This window comes from Lepidochelys kempii, chromosome 7 (genome assembly GCF_965140285.1).
Source record: "Lepidochelys kempii isolate rLepKem1 chromosome 7, rLepKem1.hap1, whole genome shotgun sequence".
Classification (NCBI taxonomy): Eukaryota; Metazoa; Chordata; order Testudines; family Cheloniidae; genus Lepidochelys; species Lepidochelys kempii.
In genome coordinates this window covers 124434887-124460693 of record NC_136386.1, presented here as the reverse complement: position 1 = coordinate 124460693, position 25807 = coordinate 124434887, and the positions used below count along the sequence as shown (strand labels likewise).

Genomic DNA, 25807 nt, shown 5'->3' with positions numbered 1-25807 from the left:
GCGCGCCTCGCAGGGGTTTCACGGCTGCACCAATATCCTGCCCCTGGTTGGACACTCCCAGCTCCCACCCTGTGTCAGCACAGGGCCACCAGCCATTTTGCCAGCACCGAAGGGTCAGGGTAGGGCTTGGCTGGGTCCAGGCTGGAGTGGGATTGGAGAGACGCTCTGCTCGCTGACGGCAGCCCCTGGCTGTTCCCTCTTCATGTTCCACGCGGAGGGAACACATGTTCCACGTGTTTAAAAACCCCCGTGCTCGCGCCCCGTGTGCTCTATTGAGAAGCCGCTGGCAGGGGCCTGGCATGTCCTTGGGAAGGAGGCCCCACTCACACGGGGGTTACATTGGACTTTGCTGGTGATTCAGGGATTGCCTGCCATTGCTGTGGTCTTGGCTGGGCCCCAGGCACGTCCTGTGCCATTCGCCCCATGGAACCAGCACCACGCCCAGCTCCCACAGCCTGGGCGAGGGGGGGACACATGGCTGAGGGGGTAGCACCAGCAGAAAAGCAGGAGAGCTGGGTGATTTTTTTCTGCAGCTGCTAGGAGTCAGGAACTTGAAGAGACTTGACACCCACCAGACCCATCCACTTACCCCCCAGTTACCACACCAAGCAGGCTTTGATATCAAAGGGAAGTTTAATAAGCTGCAATAAAATAAGGACCTTTAGAAAGCTCGTTGGGTCGTTATCAACAATGTCTAAGGAATTAAAGAAAACAAGGTGGTGGGAATCCTGAAGGAGTTTAACCAGTAACAAGAACACAACTTCTCCCAGAGTTGAACAGGAAATAAAACACAGGAACACAGAGTTCACAATGTCACTATTCAGAGACTTGAGACACAATTCAGATCACTCCAGTTCTTATAGCTCTATGTATTGTTTTAAAGCAACTCAATATAATTCTATTTTGTTATATACACTTTCCAAGGTTCTTCAGGTGAGGTATGTAAACATTAGCAAATGAAAACCTTGTTCAACACTTCCGACCCGCAATTCACAGCAGACATTTCATTTTCTCCAGTCATGCTGAAGTATTTCCTAATACCCAGAACAGAACGGAAATGCAGATCCAAGCCAGATCCTCAAACCTAGACAGTCACCAGCCTGCAGTTCTCATAGCTCTTTTCTAAAGTTCACATTGGTTAGGCTCATACATACAGTACCAGACAGGGGGTGGCAGGGGACTTGTATGGTCCTGGGCGTCTCATATCAGTGTCATGGGGAAACTACAAAGTTCTACAAGGGTAGCAGATGTAGATTCAGAAAAACATTTTTGTTATTAAAAAGGAACTACCATTTCAAAGTTGACAAACACTTTAAAAGGGAAAATTACTGGTTTCTACAATGTCCCGAAGGAGGAAGTTTGAGGGGCACGGGGGAGAGTCCTATGTAACCAAGAAAACCAATCTCAGGAAACAAAAGTTTGGGAGCTTTCATAAGATTCCACTGTCTAAAAGATCAGAAGTTAAATGAATAGAAGCACAAGACGATCCAACCTAACTCCTATGCGCCACTGCAGACAGCTTGGGGGCTAGGTTTGCTCTGCCTGGGGGCTAGAACCAAGAAGTACATCAAGGACAAAAAGAGTGAAAAAAATTCTAAACACATTTATAAATACAAAACCCTAGAACAAAAGCTACTAGCAAAGAGCCAGGGGACATTTGGGAGCCATCCTGGGCAGGTCAAGAGGAAGTCTGGCTAAATGCCTTAAGAACATCAGCACAACACAAGAACCCGGCGGGCAGGTCACCTCCTCTGTGCCTGTGGAATTACGTTCTCCACAATCAGAAGAGCAGACACAAGATGGGGACGTTAGTTAAGAGGTCCTAAGTTGCAACAGGCTAATAAGTAGCTTGGTCTGTCCTGGCCATTTTAGGGGATTCCTAAAATAATCAGGGGCTTTGCCGCAGTCAGATGCCCACTGGAAAACAAGCCCGTTGCCAGCTTTCCTCCCCGGACTCCCCCAGCTTGTGTCGGGTCCAGCCCCGCCACCAGGTTCGTGATTCCCTCTCATAAGGAGACAGTGCACACAGAACCATAAACGGTGATTCTAAGCTACGAGGTCCCCATGCAAAGGCAAGCCAATCTGCAGCAAGATTCCCCACCCCCTCCACGGCCCCTGGAGACTCAGTTTTACTGACTTGAACTTATTACTAAGAATCTTATTGCTTATGGTGCCAAGGCCTACTGAGCCCAGAGCCCAGCTGAGGCGGCCAGGTCCTGCCGACTACCTACGACCAGCTTTAAAAGATGAGATGAAGAAAAATATTTAATGCTTTGACTTTTTAATGTTGCATCATTAAAAAAAAAATCATCCCACTCCAGCACAGGACACTGGCCTGGTGCTTGCCTTGAGCTGAGTCCAATGCGAGGCAATGGCCCTCTGCGGCCACGCACCGGCACTCGGAACACTGAGCTGCAGAAAGAACACAAAATAAATATAAAAACTATTTACAAGCCTAGTTTTTGTGAACTCCAAGTGGGAGGAAATGCCTCAGCCTGCCCTAAAAGCTTATCAAGGAGCTCCACGTTTCAATGGCTAGCTCCTGGCTACTTTACCCAGCACTGGTCATTCATATAGAGAGGTACTCTTACACACAGACACTTAGAAACCAACCACAACTGGAGGGACCATGTGCTGAAAGGGTCAACAGAGGCCATCAAAACCTTGCAACTCAAGTTCTCAGACTGCCGGGACCTGGAAACTGCCAACGTGCCCAGAGACACACCCAACACCCTGGCCCCCGGCCTAAAGGGAAGGCGACGGACGTGCTCTTGAATGAGGGGAAGTCCAATATGGTGAGACGGGGGAGACCATAATGTCTTCCAACCCTAGGGATGATCACAATGCAGACTACAGCTCCTGAGAACATCTTAGCCCAGATGACTCATGTCACAACCCCAAGCTAAAGGCTCAGCAAAGGGAAGCGGACGAGCAGCACAGGGACATCATGGTGAGCAAAGGGCTGGGCCCAACTAAGCGCCCCTGGTTTGCAGAGCTCCGAGCGGCACAAAGCCAGGACTTTCTACGGTCAGCCTCCGGGAGGCCCTGCCTGCGTTGGGGTGTGCTGCATGCGGATGCCTGCGTTCAGGTGTGCGGATGCGCTGGCATCAAAGGCAGCTGGGTCCAGCCCGTTTTGGACATACTGCACAATCAGTAAATTGGGCTGGGACGTTCAGACTGGGAGGAGCCAGTGACGAGGAGAATGTAACTCAGTGGGGCAGTGACCCATTCTCTGCCTTGGTTTTCATGGCTTGGCCCCATGTGTGGCTGGCTCCTTTAGGTGAGCGTGCCATGCGTCACTGGGGACAGGAAACGGACCTTCCACTACCAGCAATAAAAACAGCTCAGCGCAAACGAGGTCCCGTCCTTTTCTGATTGTTTTAATTCCTCACAGCTGCACCCAGGGGTGGTGACAGAGCTCTCACAACTGACAGTAATTCCAATCGTTCAATCTACCAGGACAAAGAGCTGAAATTTGGGCAGGTCCTGGGCCTTGTTCACCTGCCAAAGGTGCAAAGATACTTGGGGGCCGAAGACAATCTCCATCCCATCAAACATGGGACAGCCAGGGAACAGCAGGAAAAGATTTTGCCTCAGGAGGTTTCCAGGACAAAACACGACAGTTGGGAAAGTTTGGTCCTGTTACCACACGACTGGCAGCTCTTTCCAAAAATTCCTGGTAAATCGGTGCTACCGAAGTGGCTTGGGGGGAGGTGTCTGAACAGAGCAATACTATTCTTTACACAGTAAACCTTAGAGAGGTGGGTACAAGTGGTGGGGGGGGGGAGAGGTGTACACACAGATACCCCACCCCTGCCGGGGGAGACGCTCCCTACCAGGGACCATCTCCCAGCTAGGAGCAGCTGTTGGAAGCCGTTCAGAGCCCTAGCGGTGCTTTGGGGTCTGATGTAAACATGCAGGACAAATCTCACTTGAATTCAGCAAAGTGCATGTCACCCACACTGCAAACCAAGCCGTTCCCTGTAAGATGCTACGTTACAGATGCAGTGGGGCTGAAGACACTGCATGGTGAATAAATTGAACCCAATTGGAAAGGGAGAACAATAGGAGGGCTAGCCAGAGAAGATGTATTTAAAGAGGAGATGTGACCAAAACTGGCCAGTTGATGTGGTGGAAATGTCCTGGGAGGCTGTTCCAGATGGATGGGGTTGCAGAGAAGTATTGAGTTCATCTGAAGGGAGTTGGAAAGCGAGGGAGGCCAGTGCTAGACTAACAGGAAAGGTCCAGGAGAAGGTCTGGGGCCAGCCGAAGAGGGTGTTTTTTAGTGAACCCCAGGATGGTGATTTTGTGATGGATCCCAACCTAAGGAGAGTCAGGGTGGTGTTTGAAGCTGGGGGTGACGTGTCCTTGTGGCAGCCGCAGCTTTCTGCAGAGGCCAGATGGTGGGGTTTGGGGAAGATGGAAGAGCAGGCCGTTAAGATGAGGAGTCCCAAGGCTGGAGAGCTGAGTGGCCTTACCGCAGATGTGAGAGGAGAGCGCAGAGTTGCAGGCCAGGCCAGGCCAGGCATGGAATGAAGGCAGTAAAACACACTGCTTATCATCATCCATTAACCAACATCGGCTCCAGCTCCTCGTGTCTTCACTCTGGGAATGCTGCAGGAATTTGAAGCTGGTGGTTGCAGAAAGCTCACTGCCAGCCCACCCACGCGCACGGTCAGGCTGCGCAGAGTAGATAGGAGGAGCACATGCACCTAATTAACAACAGCAGACAGGTTCTGTACAGTATCATCTGGGTGCATGTCCGATCTCCAGCCCACAACAGTACATTACAGGCCTGCGCCGAGGGGAGATGAGGAACAGTGTGATGCAAAGATGGCCGGGGGGAAAAAGAGGCTAACACCTGAGGCCTGGCTGCCCACACAGCTCTGCCCCACAGGAAAAAACAGACCCTGCGGTTTCTAATTCGTCCCTGCCTCAGAATTGCCAAAGAAAGCCAGAGCCCAGTGCCCAGGACGACGAGCTCGACTCTGCACTTTGGAAGCTGTGGTGACTACGGGTGTACACGTCAGCTTGCGCCCAGCGACCCAGGAGAGGTGGACAGGGGAGCGTGCACGTTTGTGTGTCTCCCCCCGAGCACTGAGCCGTAGCAGGAGTCCATAGCAATGGGGACTGAGAATGCCCTGTGGGATTTCCATGCCCTAAAAGCCCACACAGCCCATGTGGACAGCGACTCTGCCGGTTAAGAGGACTGTCTGCAGCTCAGGGACCAGCAAGGGGATGCTGCTGTCTCCGCCCAAAGGCTAACTGCTTGGCCATGACTGAAGGGTCCACAGCGTTGGGTGGCCTGTAGTCCTGTCATGGCCACTTCCTCACAGGCCAGGTCCCCCCGTAACCCCTCCCTGCCATCAGCCCCTGGGTGTGCTGGCAGAGAACGCCCAGGGTTTCACTGGCCTTCCCTTCCACAAGAACGTGCATGCGGGAGGTGGGGCTGCTCCAGGCCCCGCTCCGCACACATCTACGAGTTTCAATGCCCAGCTCAGTCCATGGGGCTAGCCCCTACAGCGTCTCCGGCCAGGGCCGAGAGGGACAGCTTAGGTGGTGCGCTGAGTCAGCACAACAGCTCCATTGGCGAGCTGCTGAAGTCCAACTCCGGGCCTTTGAGCTGGGTGAGAGAGGAGAGGGCGAAGGGGCCTCCTGGCTGGGTCAGGGTTCCCTAGGCCCTGAGGAAGAGCTGGGGCCTAGTCGCTCTGCAGACAGGCTGCTCCAGGCACGCAGGCCCACATGGCCAGGCTGCAGAGCCAGAGTGGGAGCTGTGTCTGGGAACGGTGGCGGAGAGCTCTGGCTGCGTTCATGTCGGGGCTGCTTGCTTGTGATGCAGATGTGCTGGGAGTGAGCGTGAGGTTCAGAGGAGAGCGAGCAGGTGCTGGGGGCAAACGCTTGCTGGTAAATAGCTGCGAGCTGTTGTGGGGGGGCAGCAGCTCGCTCTGAGCCGGAGGGTTTACATTCTCAGACTCACACAGTTAGCACTGAGGGTACCCAAACGACTGAAAGCTTCCAAATGAACCAGCGTGGGGCGGCTGCGGCAAACGGTAACGTCTGCCCCACACCCCTCCCATGAGGGCAGCATCTGTCGGGTTAATGCAGCAAGAAAGCCAGCTGCGGGCCCTGACTGGCACGGGGACGGGAGCTGCCATAGGAGAGGCCCCAGGAAGGTTACATCAATGCTGGAACGGTGCAGCTGGGCCCTTCCGAAGGTGTGGAACAGTCCTGGGCCCCGCCAGCCGCTCAGGGCAACCTTCGAGGCACAGCAGCCTGCCTGGCTCCATGTTTCACCGACTATACGCAGGGCTTTGACCCACCGCATCCCAGTCTCACTCTCAAATAAATAAATAAATAAATAGGGTTTGCTTTGCAGCTGAAAGACCTGAAATTCCTTTTGCAGCCTCTCTCCTGATTTCTACAGACACAAACGTGTGCACACACCCACCCATACACACAGTCCACTAGCCCTCCCCTCCCTTCCCCTACACTGTCCCTACAGGCTAGAGCTAGACACTCCCACATTAAACACAATATGTACAACTCCTGATTAACACACTGCCGATAATCCAGCTCCCACTAAAAGCAAAGGGCGTCTTTCCACTGCCTCCTCTGGGCGTTGGATCGGGCCCCTGCTTTGAGCACTTCATATCTGTCGGGGGACACCAACATTTCCTGTAACACCTTCGGACACAGGTTCTAGGTCTAGGAGCTGCTTGGACCCACGTGACAAACACCCGTACTCCTAGCCTGTGCTGAGCTGTGTGTATCCGACCCCTCTGCCCACGGCAGCAACGCGCCCCGCCCAGTGAGGCATGGCACAGCAGTGTTGCCTTCAGCTGCCCCAGCGGCACTGCTGAGTCCTGTGTACCCCGGCAGGGCTTAGTGCTCTGAGTTCTGGGCTGCCTTCTTTTAAACCTCTCAGCACTGAACACACACACACACACACACACACGAAGGGGAGGTGAAAGGACACAGGCAGGGGCCTGCAGGGGAGACAGGAAGATTTTCTTTTCTTTATGTAGCTGCCTGGGGCGAGAGTCTCCCCTGTTTCCAGTGACTGTGTCCTAGCTGGACACCACTGGCAGGTGGGCATGGCTGCCCCATTTGCAGGACGGGCACACTGGCCAGTCTCTCACCCCAGTCAGACTCTAATCCAGATATGCCACGAGTAATGTAGCCAGGCCCCTGGGCAACGTCAGGCAGTGCCCTCAAAAGTCTGCTGGGCAAATGTTTCCTTCTCCCGTAGAAAGGGACACGAGGTCAAAGGCAGGGCAGACAGCGAGCTGACCTGAACCAGTGACAAGCTGCCGCGGGAACCGTCAGGCCTAGAACCATGCCCTCGAGCCCGCCCATCATGGCCACGGTGCACACACGTGCAGCTAGCCTTGGAGACCTAACAGGCGAGCTGCAGCACTCCGCTGTCCAGAAGCGCTATTTCAGCTCACTCTTGTTCTCCTATTTCTGTCACTCCCCAGCCTGAAGCTGGACATTAAACAAGCCTACAGTTCCTGGCGGGTTGTGACGGCTACACGTGACTAGCAGAAAGCTCTGAAATTCGAACCCCACAGAACCTACCAACTTTTCTTCACATGCTGGCATTCATGAGAAAAATGATAGGGAGGGTAAAGGGTTTATTGGCACGAAGTTGGATAGCGCACGACAACAGAGGTCCTTGCACACGGGCGTGTGCACACACACACACACACACACACAGTGTTTCTTTATGAAAGCAGTCCAGACTACAGAAAACAAGAAGATTCTAGATCAGAATTAAAAAAAAAAAAAAAAGAGCCAGCGTTCCCCTGTAACAGCTGAGGACCAATCCTTCACCGGCAGGCACAGTCCCCCTCTCCTTAAATGCCTTTAGATCTGTTCTGTTGCAATGCCTGACATATTTAATATGCACAGTAAAATTAAAGTCATCGATAACTTCATATTAACCTGTACAGGGCTGGCAGCCACAAACTGTCCAGCATTTTCTTTATTCAGCATGATTTAAAAAATAACAGCTCCTTAAAGGTCAGTGATTTCCAAGCCCACCTGACCCTGGGCTGTGGCTGCAGCACCCCCGTTGCGGGTGCCCGCCCGTCTCAGCACACGGCACTCTCCAGAGCATGGGGAGCGAACTACTGCACTGGAAAAAGAGTGCCGTGGAGTCCCCAACGCTTAGTTTCATCCCCTGTCCTAAATGGATCCAGCAAGAGATTAAAGACAATTAATTATCCACTTTCTGCCTCCAGTAATGAGCTTTGGTATCTGAGGTTCAACGCTAACCGTGAAAATCAATTCCTCCGCAAAGCAGCCCGCTGCACACCCCAAAAGGCATGCTTTTCTCTGCAGGCAGTAAAGCTCTCTGAGGGGAGGGCCTAGTGTAACAAAGATATGCATGTATATTCAGATCTTGCTAGGACAATGGCGGCTGGAAGCTATTCTCCAAAGGTCAGGAGATTTCAGAGCCTTCACAATCAGATTTCAGGTGTTGAACGTAGTGAATGGAAGGAAGTTTGCTTAGAAACTTGTGCAAACAGCCCTTCTTTTGTACCGGCTTGAAGTGGAGCTTTTGAAATAAAATGGCTGGCCTTGAGCTTTTAAACTTAGGCACAGAGTGGGAGCTGACGCCATCATCTTACAGCTGCTTACACAAGGGGGAGGGGGGGAATTTTCAATATAAAACTCCCCACCCTCACCCCAATTAGCTCCACCGCCAATGTGTGCTGTGGGAATATGATTATTTGCATTTCTAATAGGTTTTACTGTGTATCAGCTGTTACTCTTAGTGTTTCTCCACTGGAAACTATTGCTTGACCTTTAAGCAGTGCATGGTTTGTGTTGATTCGACCCTCAAGGATATGTTTGCAAGCCAGTGCAAGGCAGGGTGTACACACTGCCCGGGCTGTTCTGACAGTGAGGAGAACTATCCGATCCTAGACTCTACAGCACACCACAACACTGGCAGGAACCAAAACAGCTTCATTTTATTTTAAAATGAGATTGAAGTTAATAAAAAAAAAGAATCGGATACTTTAAATCTCAGCATTATTCAAAGACAACATTAAAAATTTTGCCTTAAAATACAGGTGTTCTGTGGGAGTGGGGGAGACAATGTGGGGAGGCTAAAGATTTCCCTTTCACACAGACTGACTAAATAACGAGCGGAAATCTGCCCTGGCTTTTCACAGGAAGGAAAATACCCGATTATGAGTGAAAAGCTACTGTCAGAGAAAGTAGAAATCCACATGGAGAGGTGATATGAAACAAAATGCTGATCGGAGAGGGCGTTTTGCCCAACAGTCAGACACAGTGGGACTGATTCATCCCTGATGTACTGGAGATCCCCAAGGATGAGTTCAGCCCACTGTGCCTGCAAACAGCGGGAGATGCTACAGAACTCGCCAAGCAGTATATTCCAAGCAGTAACCCCTTTGCCACGTCGGTTTTGATCAGACCACACTACCTCAAGGCTTAAGAAGCAGCAGAGTAGAAATAGCTGTCTAACCCTAAAGACCATAAATTATACACAAGTGGCCAACAATTAATATTTTGAAACAGTTACCAACTGTCTAGCCCACCACCTGCTGCTAATGAACAGAGTAATGACCAATTACCCCTTCCCTCTCTGGCTAGAAGAAAAATGCTTTTGGTTTTGCTTCCAAGGTCACTCACAACCAAACAGTCAGGATGTTTAATGCAAAGGGAAGGGTTTGTGTACGCGCCCCTCAAAAGGCTGCTGAAAGCTACTTTATGTGCATGAAGGTGGTTTCCTTTCTGCTACAGTACAAGTGCTTGTGCATCAAGTATAAAATGCAAGCCTCCAAATCACACAGACTAGCTTTTTTATTTATTGGTTTAAAAACGATAAATAAGGCACTGTACTTTTAACTAAAACTGCCTGGTTCCAAGCTTAAAACCCAAGGAACATTCGAATTGCAGGAACTTCCCTCCTCAACAGTGGAGACAGACAGCTCTCCTCTCTGTCTGAGACACACCTTCTGACGCCTAAAATCACGGGTGTAATCCTTTAGCTGTGGATTTTTAAAGGCTTGCTACAGCTTATAAAAGCAGCTTTAGTTAATGCATGATCAAGGGTTACTACTGTACAACAGGTTTACATGGCTGCCATTCTCTTGGTTATTCTGCATCCAGTCGTGTTCGCTTGCTGTGTGCACAGTCAACTTTTGCCCTTAACTTTCTCTTGCCCTGGGACGTGCTGCTCTCTTGAATTTTCTTCATAGACCTTGTCAGAGTTTTCCCACCGCTGGGCTTCTGCTCAGCTGCTTTCTGTGACCTGGTAGAGGGCTCCCCCCTCAGTTTCGGCTTTGCAGATTTTGTGAGCCCTTCCTGGCTGGGCGGGGCTGCAGCTCTTTTGACGGGGTTCTCTTTGACTTTGGGGATGGGGAGCCTGCCTTTGCCAAGCTGCCTTTTTGGGACTCTCTTCTCTTTCGAAGATACCTTTTTCTCGAGCTTATTGCTTCTTTCCATGGCAGCCTGCTTTCTGGTAGCAGGAGTTTTCGGGGGAACCTCGGAATGTTTTACTTTGCTGCCCTTTTTAGCTGGAAGGCGGTCTTTACTGGAGGAGCGAGACAGCTCTGGTACAGTGTTCTTCTCCCGCAGTGTTCTCTTCTTCCTGCCTGACTGAGGGTCAGCTTTGGGCAAGGAGTCCTCCTGGGACCTGCTTTTCCCTTTTCTTCCCTTCACTGCTGCTTCCGCTCGCATGGACTTAGCAGGAAACACATCTGCTTTGACTTGCAAGGCCAGCTTTGGAGACATCAGTGGGTTGATGCAGACACTCTTCCGGCTTTGCTTACTTTCCACTGAAGGATGATCAGCTGCACTGTCTCCCTTTCTCTCATTCTTTGCCAGGCGGTGCTGGGCTCGCAGTTTGCCCCTCAGATTGGAGTATTTCCGCAGGATCCTAGTGCTGGCCTGCGTTGGCAGACTTGGAGGGGGCTGCATGTTTCTGTCTTCACCAGCTTCTTCTGAGCTAGCCTCACAAGGAGGCATCTGGTTGGGACTGGCAGCTTCCCCGGGCTCCGTACTATCAGTGTTCTCCCGAAGCCTGGCCCATAACTTTTGATTCTTCAAGTTATTTTTAGCAGGGGTAGTTGCAGCAAATTTCTTGAGGTGTTTTTTTAAGCGTTCAGCTTGCAGCGAGCTGGGATATAGGCTGGAAGAGCAATACTTCTGCAGGGGGATCTTAATGGGGGGAACGTCTCCTGGGAGACGGGTATTGAGTTTCTTCACAATGACTAGTGACCTGGTTTCAGTTGTCTCCAAGAACCACCGGCAAATGTTGGACAACTTGAAGGCTTTCATAAACAGCATCTGGACAGGGGAAAGCTTTTGAACTTCAAGAGCCGCTCTACATTTCCGGGTTCTTTTCTTGCTTTTCCAAATCTCTTTCAGCTTGTCAGCTTTGTTCTTTGCTTTGGGGGCTGGCTGTGCTTCTTTTTCCAGCTGAATCCATCCTTTCTGAACTTTCACATACTGGGCATTAAAGTCAGCAATAAGTTCCTGATTCTCTTCCTCAGCACACCACTCCACAAACTTTGGTTTGTCCTCAGCCACTGTGTCCACCTCCTTCAAATCTATGGGGTCTTTGTTCCCTGAACTGCGTTCTTCCTTCTGGTTTTGATTTGCTTGCAAAACTTCCATTCCTGGAATATTCTTTTTTGCAGTGTCCACAGGGGTAGGGGTGTGTCTCAAGTTGTAAACTGGGTGGGCCAACTTTTTATGCTTCCAAGTCTTTGATGGGAGGTGTTTGCTTCCACTTTTACTACTGGGACCTATAGGCGAATCAGTCGGATCTTTATACTGTACCTTTCCAGCATCTACAGCATTGTCTGGGTTCTCCACATCACCTGGTTTCTCATCCGATTGCTCTGCATCCTGTACACCTGTTCCACTTTCCCTAGGAAGGAGAACACTTCTCTTATCAGAATTAGCCTCTACACAGATCTCAAGCATCTCCCCTGACTTACTATGGCTGGCGTTAGCAGGGGGGGCATCTTTCGATGACCCTTCTCTCTCTGCTGCACCATCTTTTGCCAACATGCTTTTGTAAGTTTGCCTAGTAGTAATGCCATTTTCGTCTTCTCCCTGCTGCATGGGCTCTCTCTCCAGGACACTCCCAGTGCCTGGGCCCTGGATGTTCTTCAGCAGTGTTTTGTGGAAGCAATCCTTTGGGAAGCACACGGATGCTGCTCCATCAAGGTGCACCTCCCTCTTAAAACGCTTTGCACCGGGACTTTTAGAAAGCTTAATCTGAAGACAAGGAAGCTGCAGAGAGGTGGAAGAACCAGACTTTTCAGCTCTGCCTTCTGTGGGTGGCTGGAATTGCTGGCTGCGGAGACGCCGGTCTGATGCTACGTGCACTCTCCTGCCTTTCTTTTGCTTCTTCTCTGGGTTTTCTTTGGACAAGACGGCCCCCTTGCCATCCGTTTCTGAAGTGTCAGGTCCTGGTGGCATTTCGCCATTGCCGTTCTCTCTCTCACACAGCCTGTTGCTATCTGGTGCAGTCTCACCTGCCAAGATTCCACTGAGCTCTGCAATAGTTGGCATGGTTTCCCCTGGCTCAGGTGGGCCTTCCTGCATCTCCCTGACGTCAGCTTCTGGGTCAGCAGGAATGCTTTTGGTCACATCAGCAGGCTGCAAGCTAGCAGGGGGCTCGGCCTCCAAACTAGCAGGGGGCTCAGCCTCCAAACTAGCAGGGGGCTGCATGGGAGGATCCAGGTCCATGCTGGCAGGGGGCGTGGCAGGAAGCTCCAGGTCTGTACTAGTTGGGGGCTCTCCAGGAAGTGCCCCAGCCAGCTCCAGGTCTAGTCCAGCAGGAGGCTCAGGGTCCATGCTGGAAGGAGGCTCTGCATGGTGCACCAAGTCTGCACCGGTAGGAAGCACTAGGTCCACGGTGGTAGGAAGCTGCAAAGGAGGAGTGGGGTCCAGGCTGGCAGGAGGCGCCGGAATAGCTTGTATTTCTGAGCATGGAGAAGCTTCCTCCCTACTAGCAGCTTCTGGCGGAGAAAGAGATGTCAAATCTGCAGCCTCCCTGCTGCTGTCTTCTGTGGGCCCACAGCCCCTGGAGAGGTCAGCACCGCTGTTAGCTTGCTGGAGAACATTAGCCTCCACGTCTTCCAGCGTCTGGCACATCCTCTCCTCACTTCCTTCAGCAGCAGAGGGGCCCACGGCTAGAGCAGTGTCAGGGCAGGAGGGAGCAGACAGAGCCAGCAGTGGCTCAGTGTAAGCAGCTTCTCTTGACTTCAGTGAGCCGCCCTCGCTGGGCTCCTTTTCTGCTCTCTCGTTAGCTTCTCTGCTGGGGGGAGCCCCTTTGGACAGGAGCCCGAGGGAAGCTCTTTTGTCAGCCTCTTGGGCTGCCGCTGAAGGCTCACCTCCAGCGAGTGCCGGGCTCTGCTTAGAGCCCACTAATGCTTCCGTCCTCAGGGCCGGACCATTTCCTCTCTCTTCCACTCGGGAGCTTCTCACCAGCGTGCGGACAGTTGGCAGCTCGCAGCACTCACCATTGAAATAATACCCGCGGGTGCTCTTCCGAGCTGTCCTCCGGGACGACACTGACCGCTGGCTCTCCAGGTGGCATTCAGTTATTGGCTGGCTGATGTAGACAACGTCACATTGGTTGTCATAGTCATTTATTCTCAGTCCCGACGCCCTTTTGTTCTTCCTAGCTGTTTTGACGGACGAGGACCCTGTTTTAGCTCTTGAGCGCCCACTGGAGGCTTTGTGTATCACTGGTACAGGGGCCATCCACCCGTCTTTGGAACGCTCACATGGATTCTTGTCGCCAGGATGTGTGTGGAAGCCCCCCTTAGTCTTTCCCAGGGTATGGAGATGGTTTTCTTGCTTTGGTCTTGCATCTTCTTCGTTTGTTTCTAAATCCTGGTGCAAAGATGCTTTGGAGCTGCACTGTAAAGCGTTCTCTTTGTCAGCTCTTCTAGGAGAGTTCACTGGAAACCCTGAATCCCAACCCTCTTCTGGTAAAGCTTTGAAAGAGTTCTTCTGAGATCCCAGGCAGCTCTCTGAGCTGTCCTCACTGCCATTCACATGTGCCACTTTTACAGCAATGTAGCTGTCTGCTAAGCTCTTGCCTTGGATCTGGTCTTTGTCATCCTCACACTTTCTGACACCAGCCTCTTGCTCCTGTCCAGTGGTATGTCCTTCCGGGCTCCTGGTGCCAGGATGGAAGTGCAGTGAGGAAGAGTTCAAAGTGGTGAGGTATCCTTGGGTGGAACTATCCTTTGGACTAACAGAACTAGTTCTAGTAGCGGAGAGTTCAGAGAAGTCTCTTTTGAAAGCAGTACTGAAATTCTCCGTTCTGTCCATGGATTTCACCTCTGTGTGCTGCTCCAAGGGTTGCCCTGCGGCACGCAGAGGGCTATGAAGACCCACTGGGTCTCTGTCCGAGTCTGAGGAAGTAAGAGGCTTCAGTTCAGAACAGGGAGCAGACTTCTTCCAATTTTCAGTGCTTTGCTGGCTACAACCAGAGCTGCATGTAGCTGCATCCATGTTTTCGGATTCATGTAACGGCCGGCCCTCGCAGTCTGGCTGTACTTCCGTGTATATGTCGTTTAGCACACGAATGAATTGCTTCTGGTGATGTGTACACAGTCGGACCATAAACTTTTCCAGGGGAGACTTCGGCTGATTGTTAGGGTCTATTGCTATTGTCTCCGCTGTATCCTCACTAGAGAGACAAAGAGAGAAACAGTCAGCAAAGCAGAGGACAGAGAATTTGTGTTGTAAAACCTACAGAAACCCTTCTCCTCCCCCTTAGCAGTATATTTTCTCACATGGCAACTGGCCTTAGCGCCCTTGATACTTAGCCAGGGATGCACATAAAGCAATCCACCCAGGAAGGCAAAGCTTTATCTGTTTGCCAGAGAAAGGGGCCTATTACTATATGTTTGGCAGCTCACTCTGACCACTCATGGAGATTGACACTTATCTTCCATGCACGTTCAGATCCAGACTTGCATTTCACTTTGGTCTGTCAGCTGGGACATACCCCCAACCCCACTCCCACAATTGGAAAGGGAAGATTTCAAGTTCTGGCCATTCTGCAGGATGACGCCTGAACGAGGCCATGAACAAACCGACAAACACCAGCCTCCGAGACACTCTGCCCCACGGGCGAGTTCTCCACTGCAGCTCATTGCCATTGACAACCACCTTTGGTTTACTCCCATTGCATACACTTGCTGTGCCATTTACAGGGCTGCTGTCCAAGCCCAGCCCAAGAACCATGGACTTCTGGGGTCCTACGGCTAGATGATCATCGTCTTACACACTCCTCTTGTCTCTAGCCATCTCTAAGATGGGGGTGACCATACTTACCTGCTGCATAGAGGCAACTCGTTAGGATTAACTAGGGGTGAGGTTAAGGGCTTATTAATGTTTGTCCTAGTCTTTGACAGTGTAGTATTAAAGCCATGCTAGTTCCCAATTACAGCTCTTTGAATTTCCACCCATTCCTTCGAACGAGCCTGGTCTCCAGCACATCTCCGGGGTCAGATGCGAGGGGAAGTGGCCTATAGTTTCTTTGTTAACATCTTTCTCCCTTTTAAAAGCTAGAAGTAACAAGTCGCCCCCCAGCCTTCTGGTAGCTGGCCCGACACCAAGGACAGATGTGCCCACGCGCTAATGGAGGCATCACATCCTCTGCAATCCCTTTACATTTGGGTATTAACTGTCTGGACTGGATGATAGTTTGGTGGACGCAATCCAAGGGGTGGCTACAGACCTCTTAGCCCCTTTGGTCCTCCCTGCACTAATGCCCCTCTGACATCTCTGCACCTGCTCTCTGGACCCAGCGAGAACGTCCCTGGAACGCTTGCTCTTACATCCGCCCTGGGGGCCCCTGGCTCAGACCCCTCTCACACGCTGTAGAGCTAGTAGGTTCTGTGCTGTCTGCAGTCACCCCCGGCTCCCTTCTCCTGGGAGTGCGGGGAGCATGGAGGAGGATGCTGAGGCAGAGCGAGGGCAGGTGACTTATAGAAGGAAGCACAGCAAGTCTCGGCAGAGCTGGGAGGAGAACCAGGACTCATGGCTTCAACCACTAGACAGTGCTGCATGTATGTAGATCCAGCTGTTCTCCAGCACTGACATAGGTTACCCCTACGCTAACCTGAGCAAGGTCACTTCTACTGCTAGCTGGCCTGCCCCAGACTAAGCAGAGGGTTGACTATTGTTCCACGCACATGGCCCCCTGTATATACAGTTAGACCCTTTTGTTCCTTAGCCCATCATGTTTCAGTATCTCATTTTAGAACTCAGCATCACACCTAATGTGAGGAGCAGATTACCGCCCTCCCCCTGCCCGCTACTCAGGAGATCTTACACCATCCCCTGCAGCAGCTGTGCTGGCCACTGTCAGAGACATGACACTGGGCTAGAGGGACCTGGGGTCTGCTTCCATCTGCCTATGTTCCCGTACTCCCCCACCCCCTCCAGGATGGGGTCCTCCCTGCAAGCTCTGGGAAGAAGGAACTGCTGGATTCCACTCAGCACACCTGCTGCGCCCTGGAGAATGCAGGTGCCTTTCCTGGGGAAGATCACACAGCTCTTTTCACTCCCCTGAAGGCTCCTCACATGGCTCCAAGGTGGAGCTGAGCACCACAGTGTGTAATGGGTAACACCCCTGCGAGGCTATCCCTGTGTTACAGACAGGCCCAGCGACAGGCCCAGCTGGGGTCACACCGGGAGCCTCTGGCAGAGCCAGGAAGTGAATCAGGACCACTGGTGCCAGGCTAGTCCCGGACTCTCTCTATCAGCCCCTGCCTGTTTGGAGGGCAAGGTGTGTTGTTATCCTGGACTCCCCACATTTAACCCCCTTCCCTCCCCATGGTCCAAGCTACAACCAAACCACATAGGCCTGTGACATAACGCCTGGGTTAAACTGGCTGGATTAGTACTTGCATGGGAGACCTCTAAGGAAATGCTGAAGCGAGGCTGGTGACGGGAGGCAGTCACTACAGACTAACCATCCCTGCATGGTGCTCAGGCGCTTGACTGCCTGGGATTGTTAACAACCCATGGAAAATGGATGGCCAAGCCCTCCCAGCCTGGCCAAGTCACTCCCCAAGTTCCACCAACAATTTCAACTGGATCTGGGCTCTTCGCCGCCTCCTGTGTGAAACAATCAGTGTGGCTGCCAGACCGTGGCTGGGTTTCAGATCAGAGAAGGCTGCATAAGTCAGTCCTGTAAAATGCACCACACAGTGCCATTAGATGGGGGCAGGGGCTGGTTTTGACTAGCCCTCCTAGGTTCCACGGTATTAAAAATAAATAATAATAATAATGCAATTAGCTTCTCTCTTCTTCCTCATTCCCTTTTCATGCTAAATAAATAGCTCTGGTCTTTTTAATCCTCTCGCTTTAGGAAACTCCCCCCCCACACACACCATTCATTATTTTGTTACTGTTCCCAGCTCTTCTCTCTTTCTGCTGGATCCTGTTTTGGGCTGAGTGGTCACCACTCACTGCGGGATTCGAGGGAAGGGCAGAGAACAGTAATAATGGCTTCTCTGGAGAAAGTCCAGAGAAGAGCATCACAAATGATGGAAGGTCTAGAAAACATGACCTATGAGGGAAGATTGAAAAAACAGGTTTGTTTAGTCTGGAGAAGAGAAGACTGAGAGGGGACATGAGAACAGGTTTCAAGTATATAAAAGGCTGTTACAAGGAGAAGGGAGAAAAATTGTTCTCGTTAACCTCTGAGGACAGGACGAGAAGCAATGGGCTTAAATTGCAGCGGTTTAGGTTGGACCTTAGGAAAAACTTCCTAACTGTCAGGGTGGTTAAGCCCTGGAATAAATTGCCCAGGGGGGTTGTGGAATCTCCCTCATTGGAGATTTTTTAAGAGCAGGTTGGACAAACAACTGTCAGGGATCGTCTAGATAATACTTAGTCCTGCCATGAGTGCAGGGGACTGGACTAGACGACCTCTCAAAGTCCCTTCCAGACTTAGGATTCATACATGTTTCCTGTAATACATCCTAGAATTCTATTGCCGTTATTATATTTTCAATAATGCCCACAATGCACTTGGCCCCTTCTTGACATACATGAAGGCAATGCTCCTGAACCAGAGAGCTTACAGACAGACAAAGGGTAGGAGATGGGGAAAGAAGAGATCAAGCTAGTAACTGGACATGTTAGAAAATACAGTATGTTGCTAACACAATGAGTGTCTGGTCTATGTGAGAGCGCTCTGGAGAGCACTCCCCAGTGAGTATCACACAGTTACTTGTGGGTTCCTAGTCCCTTTTCTACAGCTACTAAACACTGGATTGGTGTCTTCAGTGATCTCTCCCCAGGGACCCTTTGGGTCTGATCCGAAACCCACTGGAGTCTGTGCAAACACTCTCAATGGACTGCACGTGCTAGATTCAAAGCCCTTTTGCACTCCCACCCTCAAGATGTTATACTGAGGCCAATCCATGTGGAAGCAGCTCACACTACTCTTCCCAGAATGCATGACTCTGCACTGGTCTAGGCTGGATTTCATCTGCCATCATGTTTCCTAGTTATCTCACTTTGTTAGATCCTTCTGAAGCTCCTCGCTCTCCTCCCTAGTCTCAGCCACCCCACAGAATCATTTCATTTACAAGTTCAGCATCTTACAACCCACCCCTTAAGAACATAAGAACAGCCAGACTGGGCTAGGCCAATGGTTCATCTAGCCCAGGATCCTGTCTTCCAACAGTGGCCAGTGCCAGGTGCCCCACAGGGAATGAACAGAACACGGAATCATCCAGTGACTCATCCCCTGTCACCCATTCCCAGCTTCTGGTAGTCAGAAGCTAGAGACACTCAGAGCATGGGGCTGCATCCCTGCTCACCCTGGCTAATAGCCATTGATGGACCTGTCCTCCAGGAACCGATCTGGTTCTTTTTTGAATCCACTTATGCTTTTGGCCTTCACAACATCCCCTGACAAACAGTTCCACAGGTCGGCTGTGTGCTGTGTGGAGAAGCACTTCCTTGTGTTTGTTTTAAACCTGCTGCCTGTTAATGTCATTGGGTGACCCCTGGTTCATGTGTTATGAGGAGGAGTAAATCATCCTTCCTTATCTACTCTCTCCACACCAGTCATGATTGTATAGACCTCTATTAAATCCCTCCTTAGTCGTCTCTTTGCCTAGCTGAACAGTCTTAGTCTTTTCAATATCTCCTCACCCCTTCTTCCAGCTCTTTAATATATTTCAAAGAATTGATCCCTGGGCACCCCAGGATTAACCACTGGCTACTTTTTACTTCCCATTTCTCAGCCAGCTTTGAATTCATAATAAGCCTCTCTCACACCCTGGTTACCAAGGGTCCTTACCAGCATTTCGTGTAGGGCTTTAGCAAAGACTTTTGAAAGAGTGACTACATGACACTTAGTAGGTCTCCTTCAGCCACCGCTTTAGCTCCTTCCGAAAACATCTAACAGGGTAGAGAGGCGTCACTTCCCTTTACAAGCGCCAGGGGTATCATTTTACTACACACAGTTTTACTCTCCTTTACCATTGTGCCTTCAGCGACTGCCTGAAAGGGGGTTGCTGACCCTGGTGAGAGACAGATTCCTGGGATCAACGTTCTAAAAGGCACAGGTACAACGTTGGCCTCTCTCCAGGTCTCTGGATAGGAACTGGTTTCCCTGCATGTCAGAGCAAATCCCTTACGCAGGCTTGTCCCTCCCCCAGTCTGCAGAGTAACAATGGAGAAATCGAGCCTTAAACCCCAACTAGAGAGAGGAGAGGGCTGGTTTCAGCCTGACTGTTCAGCGAGAAGGGGCTCTGCAGTGCTTACTCCAACTGAAGCCTACTGCCATTTCACAAGGGAGAGGCGTGGGTTCTTTTACCTGTTTGAAAGCCCAGTTTCTGAGAATGGCAGCCATTTTCAAGCAGTTGGCCAGCAATCTGGCCTGAATTTATAGCACACTCAGGGGTGTGGCTACCGACTAGCCCCACCTGTGTGACACACTCCTTTGCCTACTGTGGAATTAGTGAAGTATGCTCAAAGGAATGCTGGGATGATGGCGGATCAGGAAGTGGTTACAGTGGCAGAACAATGAACTTCTTCCTTGTTAGGATTGGTCTGGGGGGGTTAAAACAATGGTGTTTGTGAAGGAAGACCCTAGGCAGATACAGGATTTATCTGGATCTGCTTGGTATAAGGAAAAGCATGTTGTGGTCTGAAGTTTCTTGCCAGGGACGAGGTTATGAGTCCTCAACGGCCATCTGGGAGCCCTAATCCTGGGAAAGGAAAGGTGGTGATTCTCCCCTGCTTTACGGTAACCTGGACTTGTGCAGTGAGTGTGCAAGGCAGGGGGTGGCATTTTACATCCCCTTTGCACAGTTTGAATAACTCTCTGGGCTGTAGGGTGGGGAAGCAGCAAGTCCACAGAGTCCCCATTCTGCTTGCATCACTAAGATGGTATCAAGCTCCCATTCTTAACAGCTCACAGGGCATTTCTCTCTTCTTCTTTTGCGTAGTTTATTTTATTCCTGGTGTGCAGGCTGGGGGCCTGATTCTGATCTCATTTACACCCCCGTAACTCAGCTGGCACCACTGGGGTTCACTCATAGTTCCATTAACTTGAAGATTTACAAGGGAGAAAAAACGTTTGCATTTTGTAAAGGAAATAAATAAAGGGGGGTGGTTTATCATCAATAAACTGACAGCCCCCCTCCCAAGCCACCCAGGGCCATTCAGCTGTTTCGGGGCATCCTTTGTCCAGAACGCTCCGGTTCAACACTTTCAGTCCTGGGGATTCCCTTCAATATCTCATCTCCAGCTGACCCATCCCCTCTTCAGCTGGAAACAGTAGTTCTGCCTCTGACTGTGGCTCATCTCCCTGGGCTGCAAAGGGTTAACTCGGGTGGAGATCTCTCCATTACCTGCAGCAACATTCTCCTCTTCCTCAGAGCAGATCTATCAGGATAACTTGGTCTTTTGGGTTCCCCTATAGTTTTCAGTGCTGAGTGTAGGGTTATAGGCGTTACGGTGCAGATGAGCTGCAGGCTGCTACTTGCTTCCATTCTCGGGTCTACTGAGGACAGCGGCTCTCAGTAGTTTCCATATTACCTCGCTGCATTCATCACTGATTTATATCTGTTTTGGCAGCACTGTGAACCATGGATGGTGCATGAAACAGACTGGGCATGTGACCCGCTTGGGATAAATGGTGTTTGGGGGGCTCTTTAAGGCACCCAGGGTCCTTTAGGCAGGTTATGTAGATTACTGCACAGAAATCATTCACCTGCTTCGTGTATGAAAAAGAAGGTGGATGGATGACTTGCTTACAGTGTACAGGTTTCAGAGTAACAGCCGTGTTAGTCTGTATTCGCAAAAAGAAAAGGAGTACTTGTGGCACCTTAGAGACTAACCAATTTATTTATGCTCAAATAAATTGGTTAGTCTCTAAAGTGCCACAAGTACTCCTTTTCTTTTTACAGTGTATAAATACCTTCCTGGGGGTATTAGAGGGCTCTTTCATCTAGCAGAGAAAGGCAGAACAAGAGGCAGGGGCTGGAAGCTGAAGCCAGGAACAATTAAGAATCCAGCACACATTTTTAACAGTGGAATGAACTCCCGAGGGAAGTGGCAGAGTCTCCACCTCTTGGTGGCTTCAGACCCAGACTGATGACTCTCTGGAAGACATGCATTAGCCAAACAAGTTAATGAGCTTAACACATGGGTAACGAGGTGGATTATAATGGCCTGTGTTACACAGGAGGTCAGATTAGATGATCTAATGGTCCCTGCTGGCCTTAACCTCTATGACCTTCTCTCCAGGATCTTTCCCCACTTGTCCTCTTTCCCTGGGGATGGAGCTCAGGGGTTTCCTACTTGGATGCACACAAAGAATGTATCACCCTTTCAGGGCGGTCTCTGGAGAAGCTACCGATGAAGTGAGCTGTAGCTCGCGAAAGCTCATGCTCAAATAAATTAGTTAGTCTCTAAGGTGCCACGAGTCCTCCTGTTCTTTTTATGGCCAGGGAGAGTCCCTGCTAATGCAGCTCTGCTACCAGAGTACACAGTGACTGAGTATCTGCCGGGAACACGGGAGCTTCATGTGGGTCTGTGAGGATCACCCTGTTTGGGGACAGGCCCCAGCCAGCGGGTCAGGAACGCAACAAGGGGATCGTCAGAGAGACTGACTCCGTGGGGGAAAGGGCTGCTCCAGCTCTAAGATTACTAGTCTCACCCCAGAAAGTTACAGCAGTACCAGTGGTTGCTGCCAGTCACTCCAGCTCTGAAGCCACTCCTGCCGAGCTGTCACTAGATGTTTTAGTGACCCCTTCTTGCACACACTCCATTAGTTTACTGGTCTGCACCACCTCAATCCCTGCCTCGCTCTGCTGTCCCAGTCACACATCCGGCTCCACGGGCACGGCTGTGTACACAATTTCATGTGTACACGGGGTAGCCCTAGTAGATTCCCTGGCCTGACCCAGATGCTGTCAGCACCTACTAGCTTTCCCTGGGACAGCCCCCTTCTTTTCAGTTTGTCACTGAGGGTGGCAGAGAAATCCAGGGGCAGTAGCTGTTAGCTGTACAAATGCAGTTGTTGCTATGCAACAGTCATGGTGTAGCAATTAATGCTCAGCAAAATGGGCTGTGCTCTGAAGCAATTTGCATAGCTGCATGCTGTAATCCATTTGTTTGCATTGAGCCTCCACTGTTCTGTAGAGTTCACAATCATTCCTTCCCCAGCTCTCACAAAATCCAGGGGCTCTTACACAGGGTGAGCAGACATAAATGATCTAGCCCATAAAAGGCACTTATTTATTTCTCAGTAATAACTAGGGACTGCCCGGGTACGGAGCACGGCAGTGGAGGGCAGGGAGGAAACAACTGATTATCCGCAGTGCGCTCTGTAGCTCTGAGGGGCTCTTCCTTTAACTCGTTTTGCCCTTGCCATTACTGCTCATGGAGTCACCCTGCTCCTCCGGATTTGTACACAGGATGACCATCGCTATGGGCAGCCTCTTGCTGAAGGAGCCCAGGATCCTGTGTGTGTCTTCTGGGGACAGGGAGGAAGAGAAAGCGGGGAGGGGGGCAGTGAGAGGAGTGCGACTGTTTCACGCCAACCTACCTGGAACGCTGGTCTCCAAAAACCTGTCCATTGGCACCGCAATATTCCGATTTCCCACCCCACGAGTCTCTCTATTGAACGGGAAGCCTGGGTCTTTTTTTTTTAAGCCCCGAGCATCAGTTGGATAGATTATAAGTTTACAGGTATGTTTTGTACCTCAGAGGCACAAGAAGCAGCAGCAGAACAAAAGTTCAAGGCTAAGTGTTTCTGTTCCTTTCAGACCACTCTAAGCACCACGAGTATATAGTTCCTGAAAAGAAACAAAACATAGCTATAAACTTATAAAATCCAGCTGAGTATTTTAATGGGCAGACTTTCCCCCTCCCTCTTCTGCGATCATGCAGATGACTGTGATGGGCAGGAGCACACAATGTACTACACCCTGCCAAAGCAGGGAGGGGAGCGCATCCAACCACTCAAACCAACGGGGCAACAGGAATCTGCTTAACATTGGAGCCCTGCTTTGTATTTGAGTTGTGCAGGCAGGTTTGCCTTTAGAACACAATTAACAGAACAGATGACATTGTTCAGGACTCATGAGTACTACTGTACCTGACCTGGCTATTTCCACAGCAATGTATCAATCCAAGACACATTAGTGTACTTTAAAGGTATTTACAAGCATTGTCATTGTAACCTGTGTTGAGATTCTGGTTTGGTCTACATTTAAATGTTTTGCCTCCATAGCTACGGCAGTTAGGAGTGTGAAAAAACAAAACAAAGAACCCTGCTAACCAACAGAGCTGTGCTGGCAAAAACCCTAGTGTACATGCAGCTACACCACCAAAAGAAGCCCTTTTGCCGGTATAGCTTATTTCATTCGGGAAAGTGGCATACGTTCTACCAACAAAAGAATTCTTTTGCACCCAGTATAAGCTGCATCTCCACTAGGCAGGTTTTTTTGCTATAGCTTTTCTAGTGTATACAAGGCCTCAGTAATTAAGTTGGTTTTGGATCAACCAGTTTAGTTGTAACACATTTCAGAGCTCAGCATATGCTTTGAACTTAACGCTTCCCAGTAGAAGAACGGGGTAGTTTACAGCTCTGTTGGTGCTGAGGTGATTCTGTCTGACTGCAGAGGACATAGATGAGCAGTGCAGACCGAGGAAAGTGAGAGAATGTTTTCTTAACTTAAATTGAAAGCTTAAGTGCTGCAGAGCACAAGCAAAAGAGCTACAGAAAAAGACCACAGGCCCACTGAATTTTCAAGGCCCCTGGATTTCTGCTGTCCTTGGCGACGTGCTTTGGGGATTTATAAAGTGTGCGTTTAAACTAAAAGCAGAAAGAAAAAAAGTTGTAGGGATTTTTTGCAAACTGCACTTGCTCATCAATTTACTCAGGATGTACAATGAATCAACTGGCTCAGATAAACAGCAGGCACCGACTTTTAACCCTTCAGAGTATTCGTTTTGTAGAGGGATTACACATTTAAAGCAACCTTCTTCCCCACCTGTATCCAAACAAAGCCAGGAAAGGCCAATGTAGCTTTTACACAATTAAAAACCAAACACAATCCATAATATGCTCTGTTTCTGCAATGTTCCTGTCTCTGCTCCCTTCCACCCCACTCCTGTACAGGGGTTTATCACCAGTTGTGACACATCTAACATTAGCCTTGCTGGGGCTAATTAAAAACCTTGCCATAAAGCCTGTGTGTTTAAAACCAGGGGAAATTTATCAAGATGCAAACATTGCCCCACGTACTGGCTTTCAAGGGCTTTTCAGAATTGTCCTGACTGATCTCTCTAATTACCAAGGACATTTGGGATTTTTCTTTTAAGGGTGGAAAAAGAAATCAGCACGAGTGCTCCTGTGTGAGATGGTTCGAATAGCATCAGCACTGAGCATGGCATTATGGAAGATGGTGATACCTTGCTATTACAGTGAGGTGCATATTATAAAGCCAGAAGACAGCTGGCAAACCACATCTGCCGTGCAGAGCTCTTCAAAGGCTTCTCATAGCGTTGCACATTTTTTAAATGTAAAAGCACCTGAACAGGACACTAGAGAAGGACATGCAGGGAATAATCCCGTTGCTAAGCAGGAGGAAGCACTGTCCGATTGAATGATTCCATGAGCACAGAAGAGGCAAGTGGCATCTGACTCTCCCCATAGGAGGGTAGTGTGTAGACAGCTCTACTCCACATCTCCAAACACATCATTGCTGCTACCTGGTCTGGGCTCTGGTAAATCAGGAACTGAAGCACTAAGGCCCAGATCCTATAGTCAGATCTCTATGCCCAGACACTGAAGTTAGTAGGGGCCCAGTGGCAGGATGGGGACCTTATAGCTTGTGTTCATTAGGGATTTTTGCACCACGGTAGCTACCCCAGCACAAACCCTCACCGGAGATGCCCTGCGCTAGGGTCACACAGGGCTTACACCAGGGTACGCCTCACAGACGAGAGCCTCGCTTTATGCTGGTGCGTGTAAACATCTCCAGTGCAGATGACCCCAGAGCCATTCCTGAGCCCAGCCCTGTAGCCCTAGCACTAAGCACTGCCACCATCCAACACAGGGAAACTTCAAGGGTTTCAGTCTCATGACTCTTGCAGAAACAGGCAAACGTGAGGCAGGGGTTTTTGCTCTGAAGATGTAAAAGATCAGATGCAGCAATTAGCTATAGCACCTGATACTGTGAAATATACAAGCAGGACAACTGCAATTATTTCAACGTCAGGAGGGAGATGCTGAATAAGATCGGAGAATAGT

At 50.3% G+C, this 25807-nt stretch overlaps 1 protein-coding gene across 1 annotated transcript; it reads right to left on the bottom strand.

Moving 5' to 3' along the window:
• Positions 1–623: 623 nt before the first annotated feature.
• LOC140915104 (uncharacterized) lies at positions 624–23241 on the bottom strand. The gene is made up of 2 exons (XM_073354594.2): positions 23096–23241; positions 624–14695 (listed from the first exon to the last, which is right to left on the bottom strand). The coding sequence occupies exon 2, from the start codon at positions 14626–14628 to the stop codon at positions 10132–10134; it is 4497 nt and encodes a 1498-aa protein (XP_073210695.2). The 5' UTR covers positions 14629–14695; positions 23096–23241; the 3' UTR covers positions 624–10131.
• Between the last annotated feature and the right edge of the window lie 2566 nt (positions 23242–25807).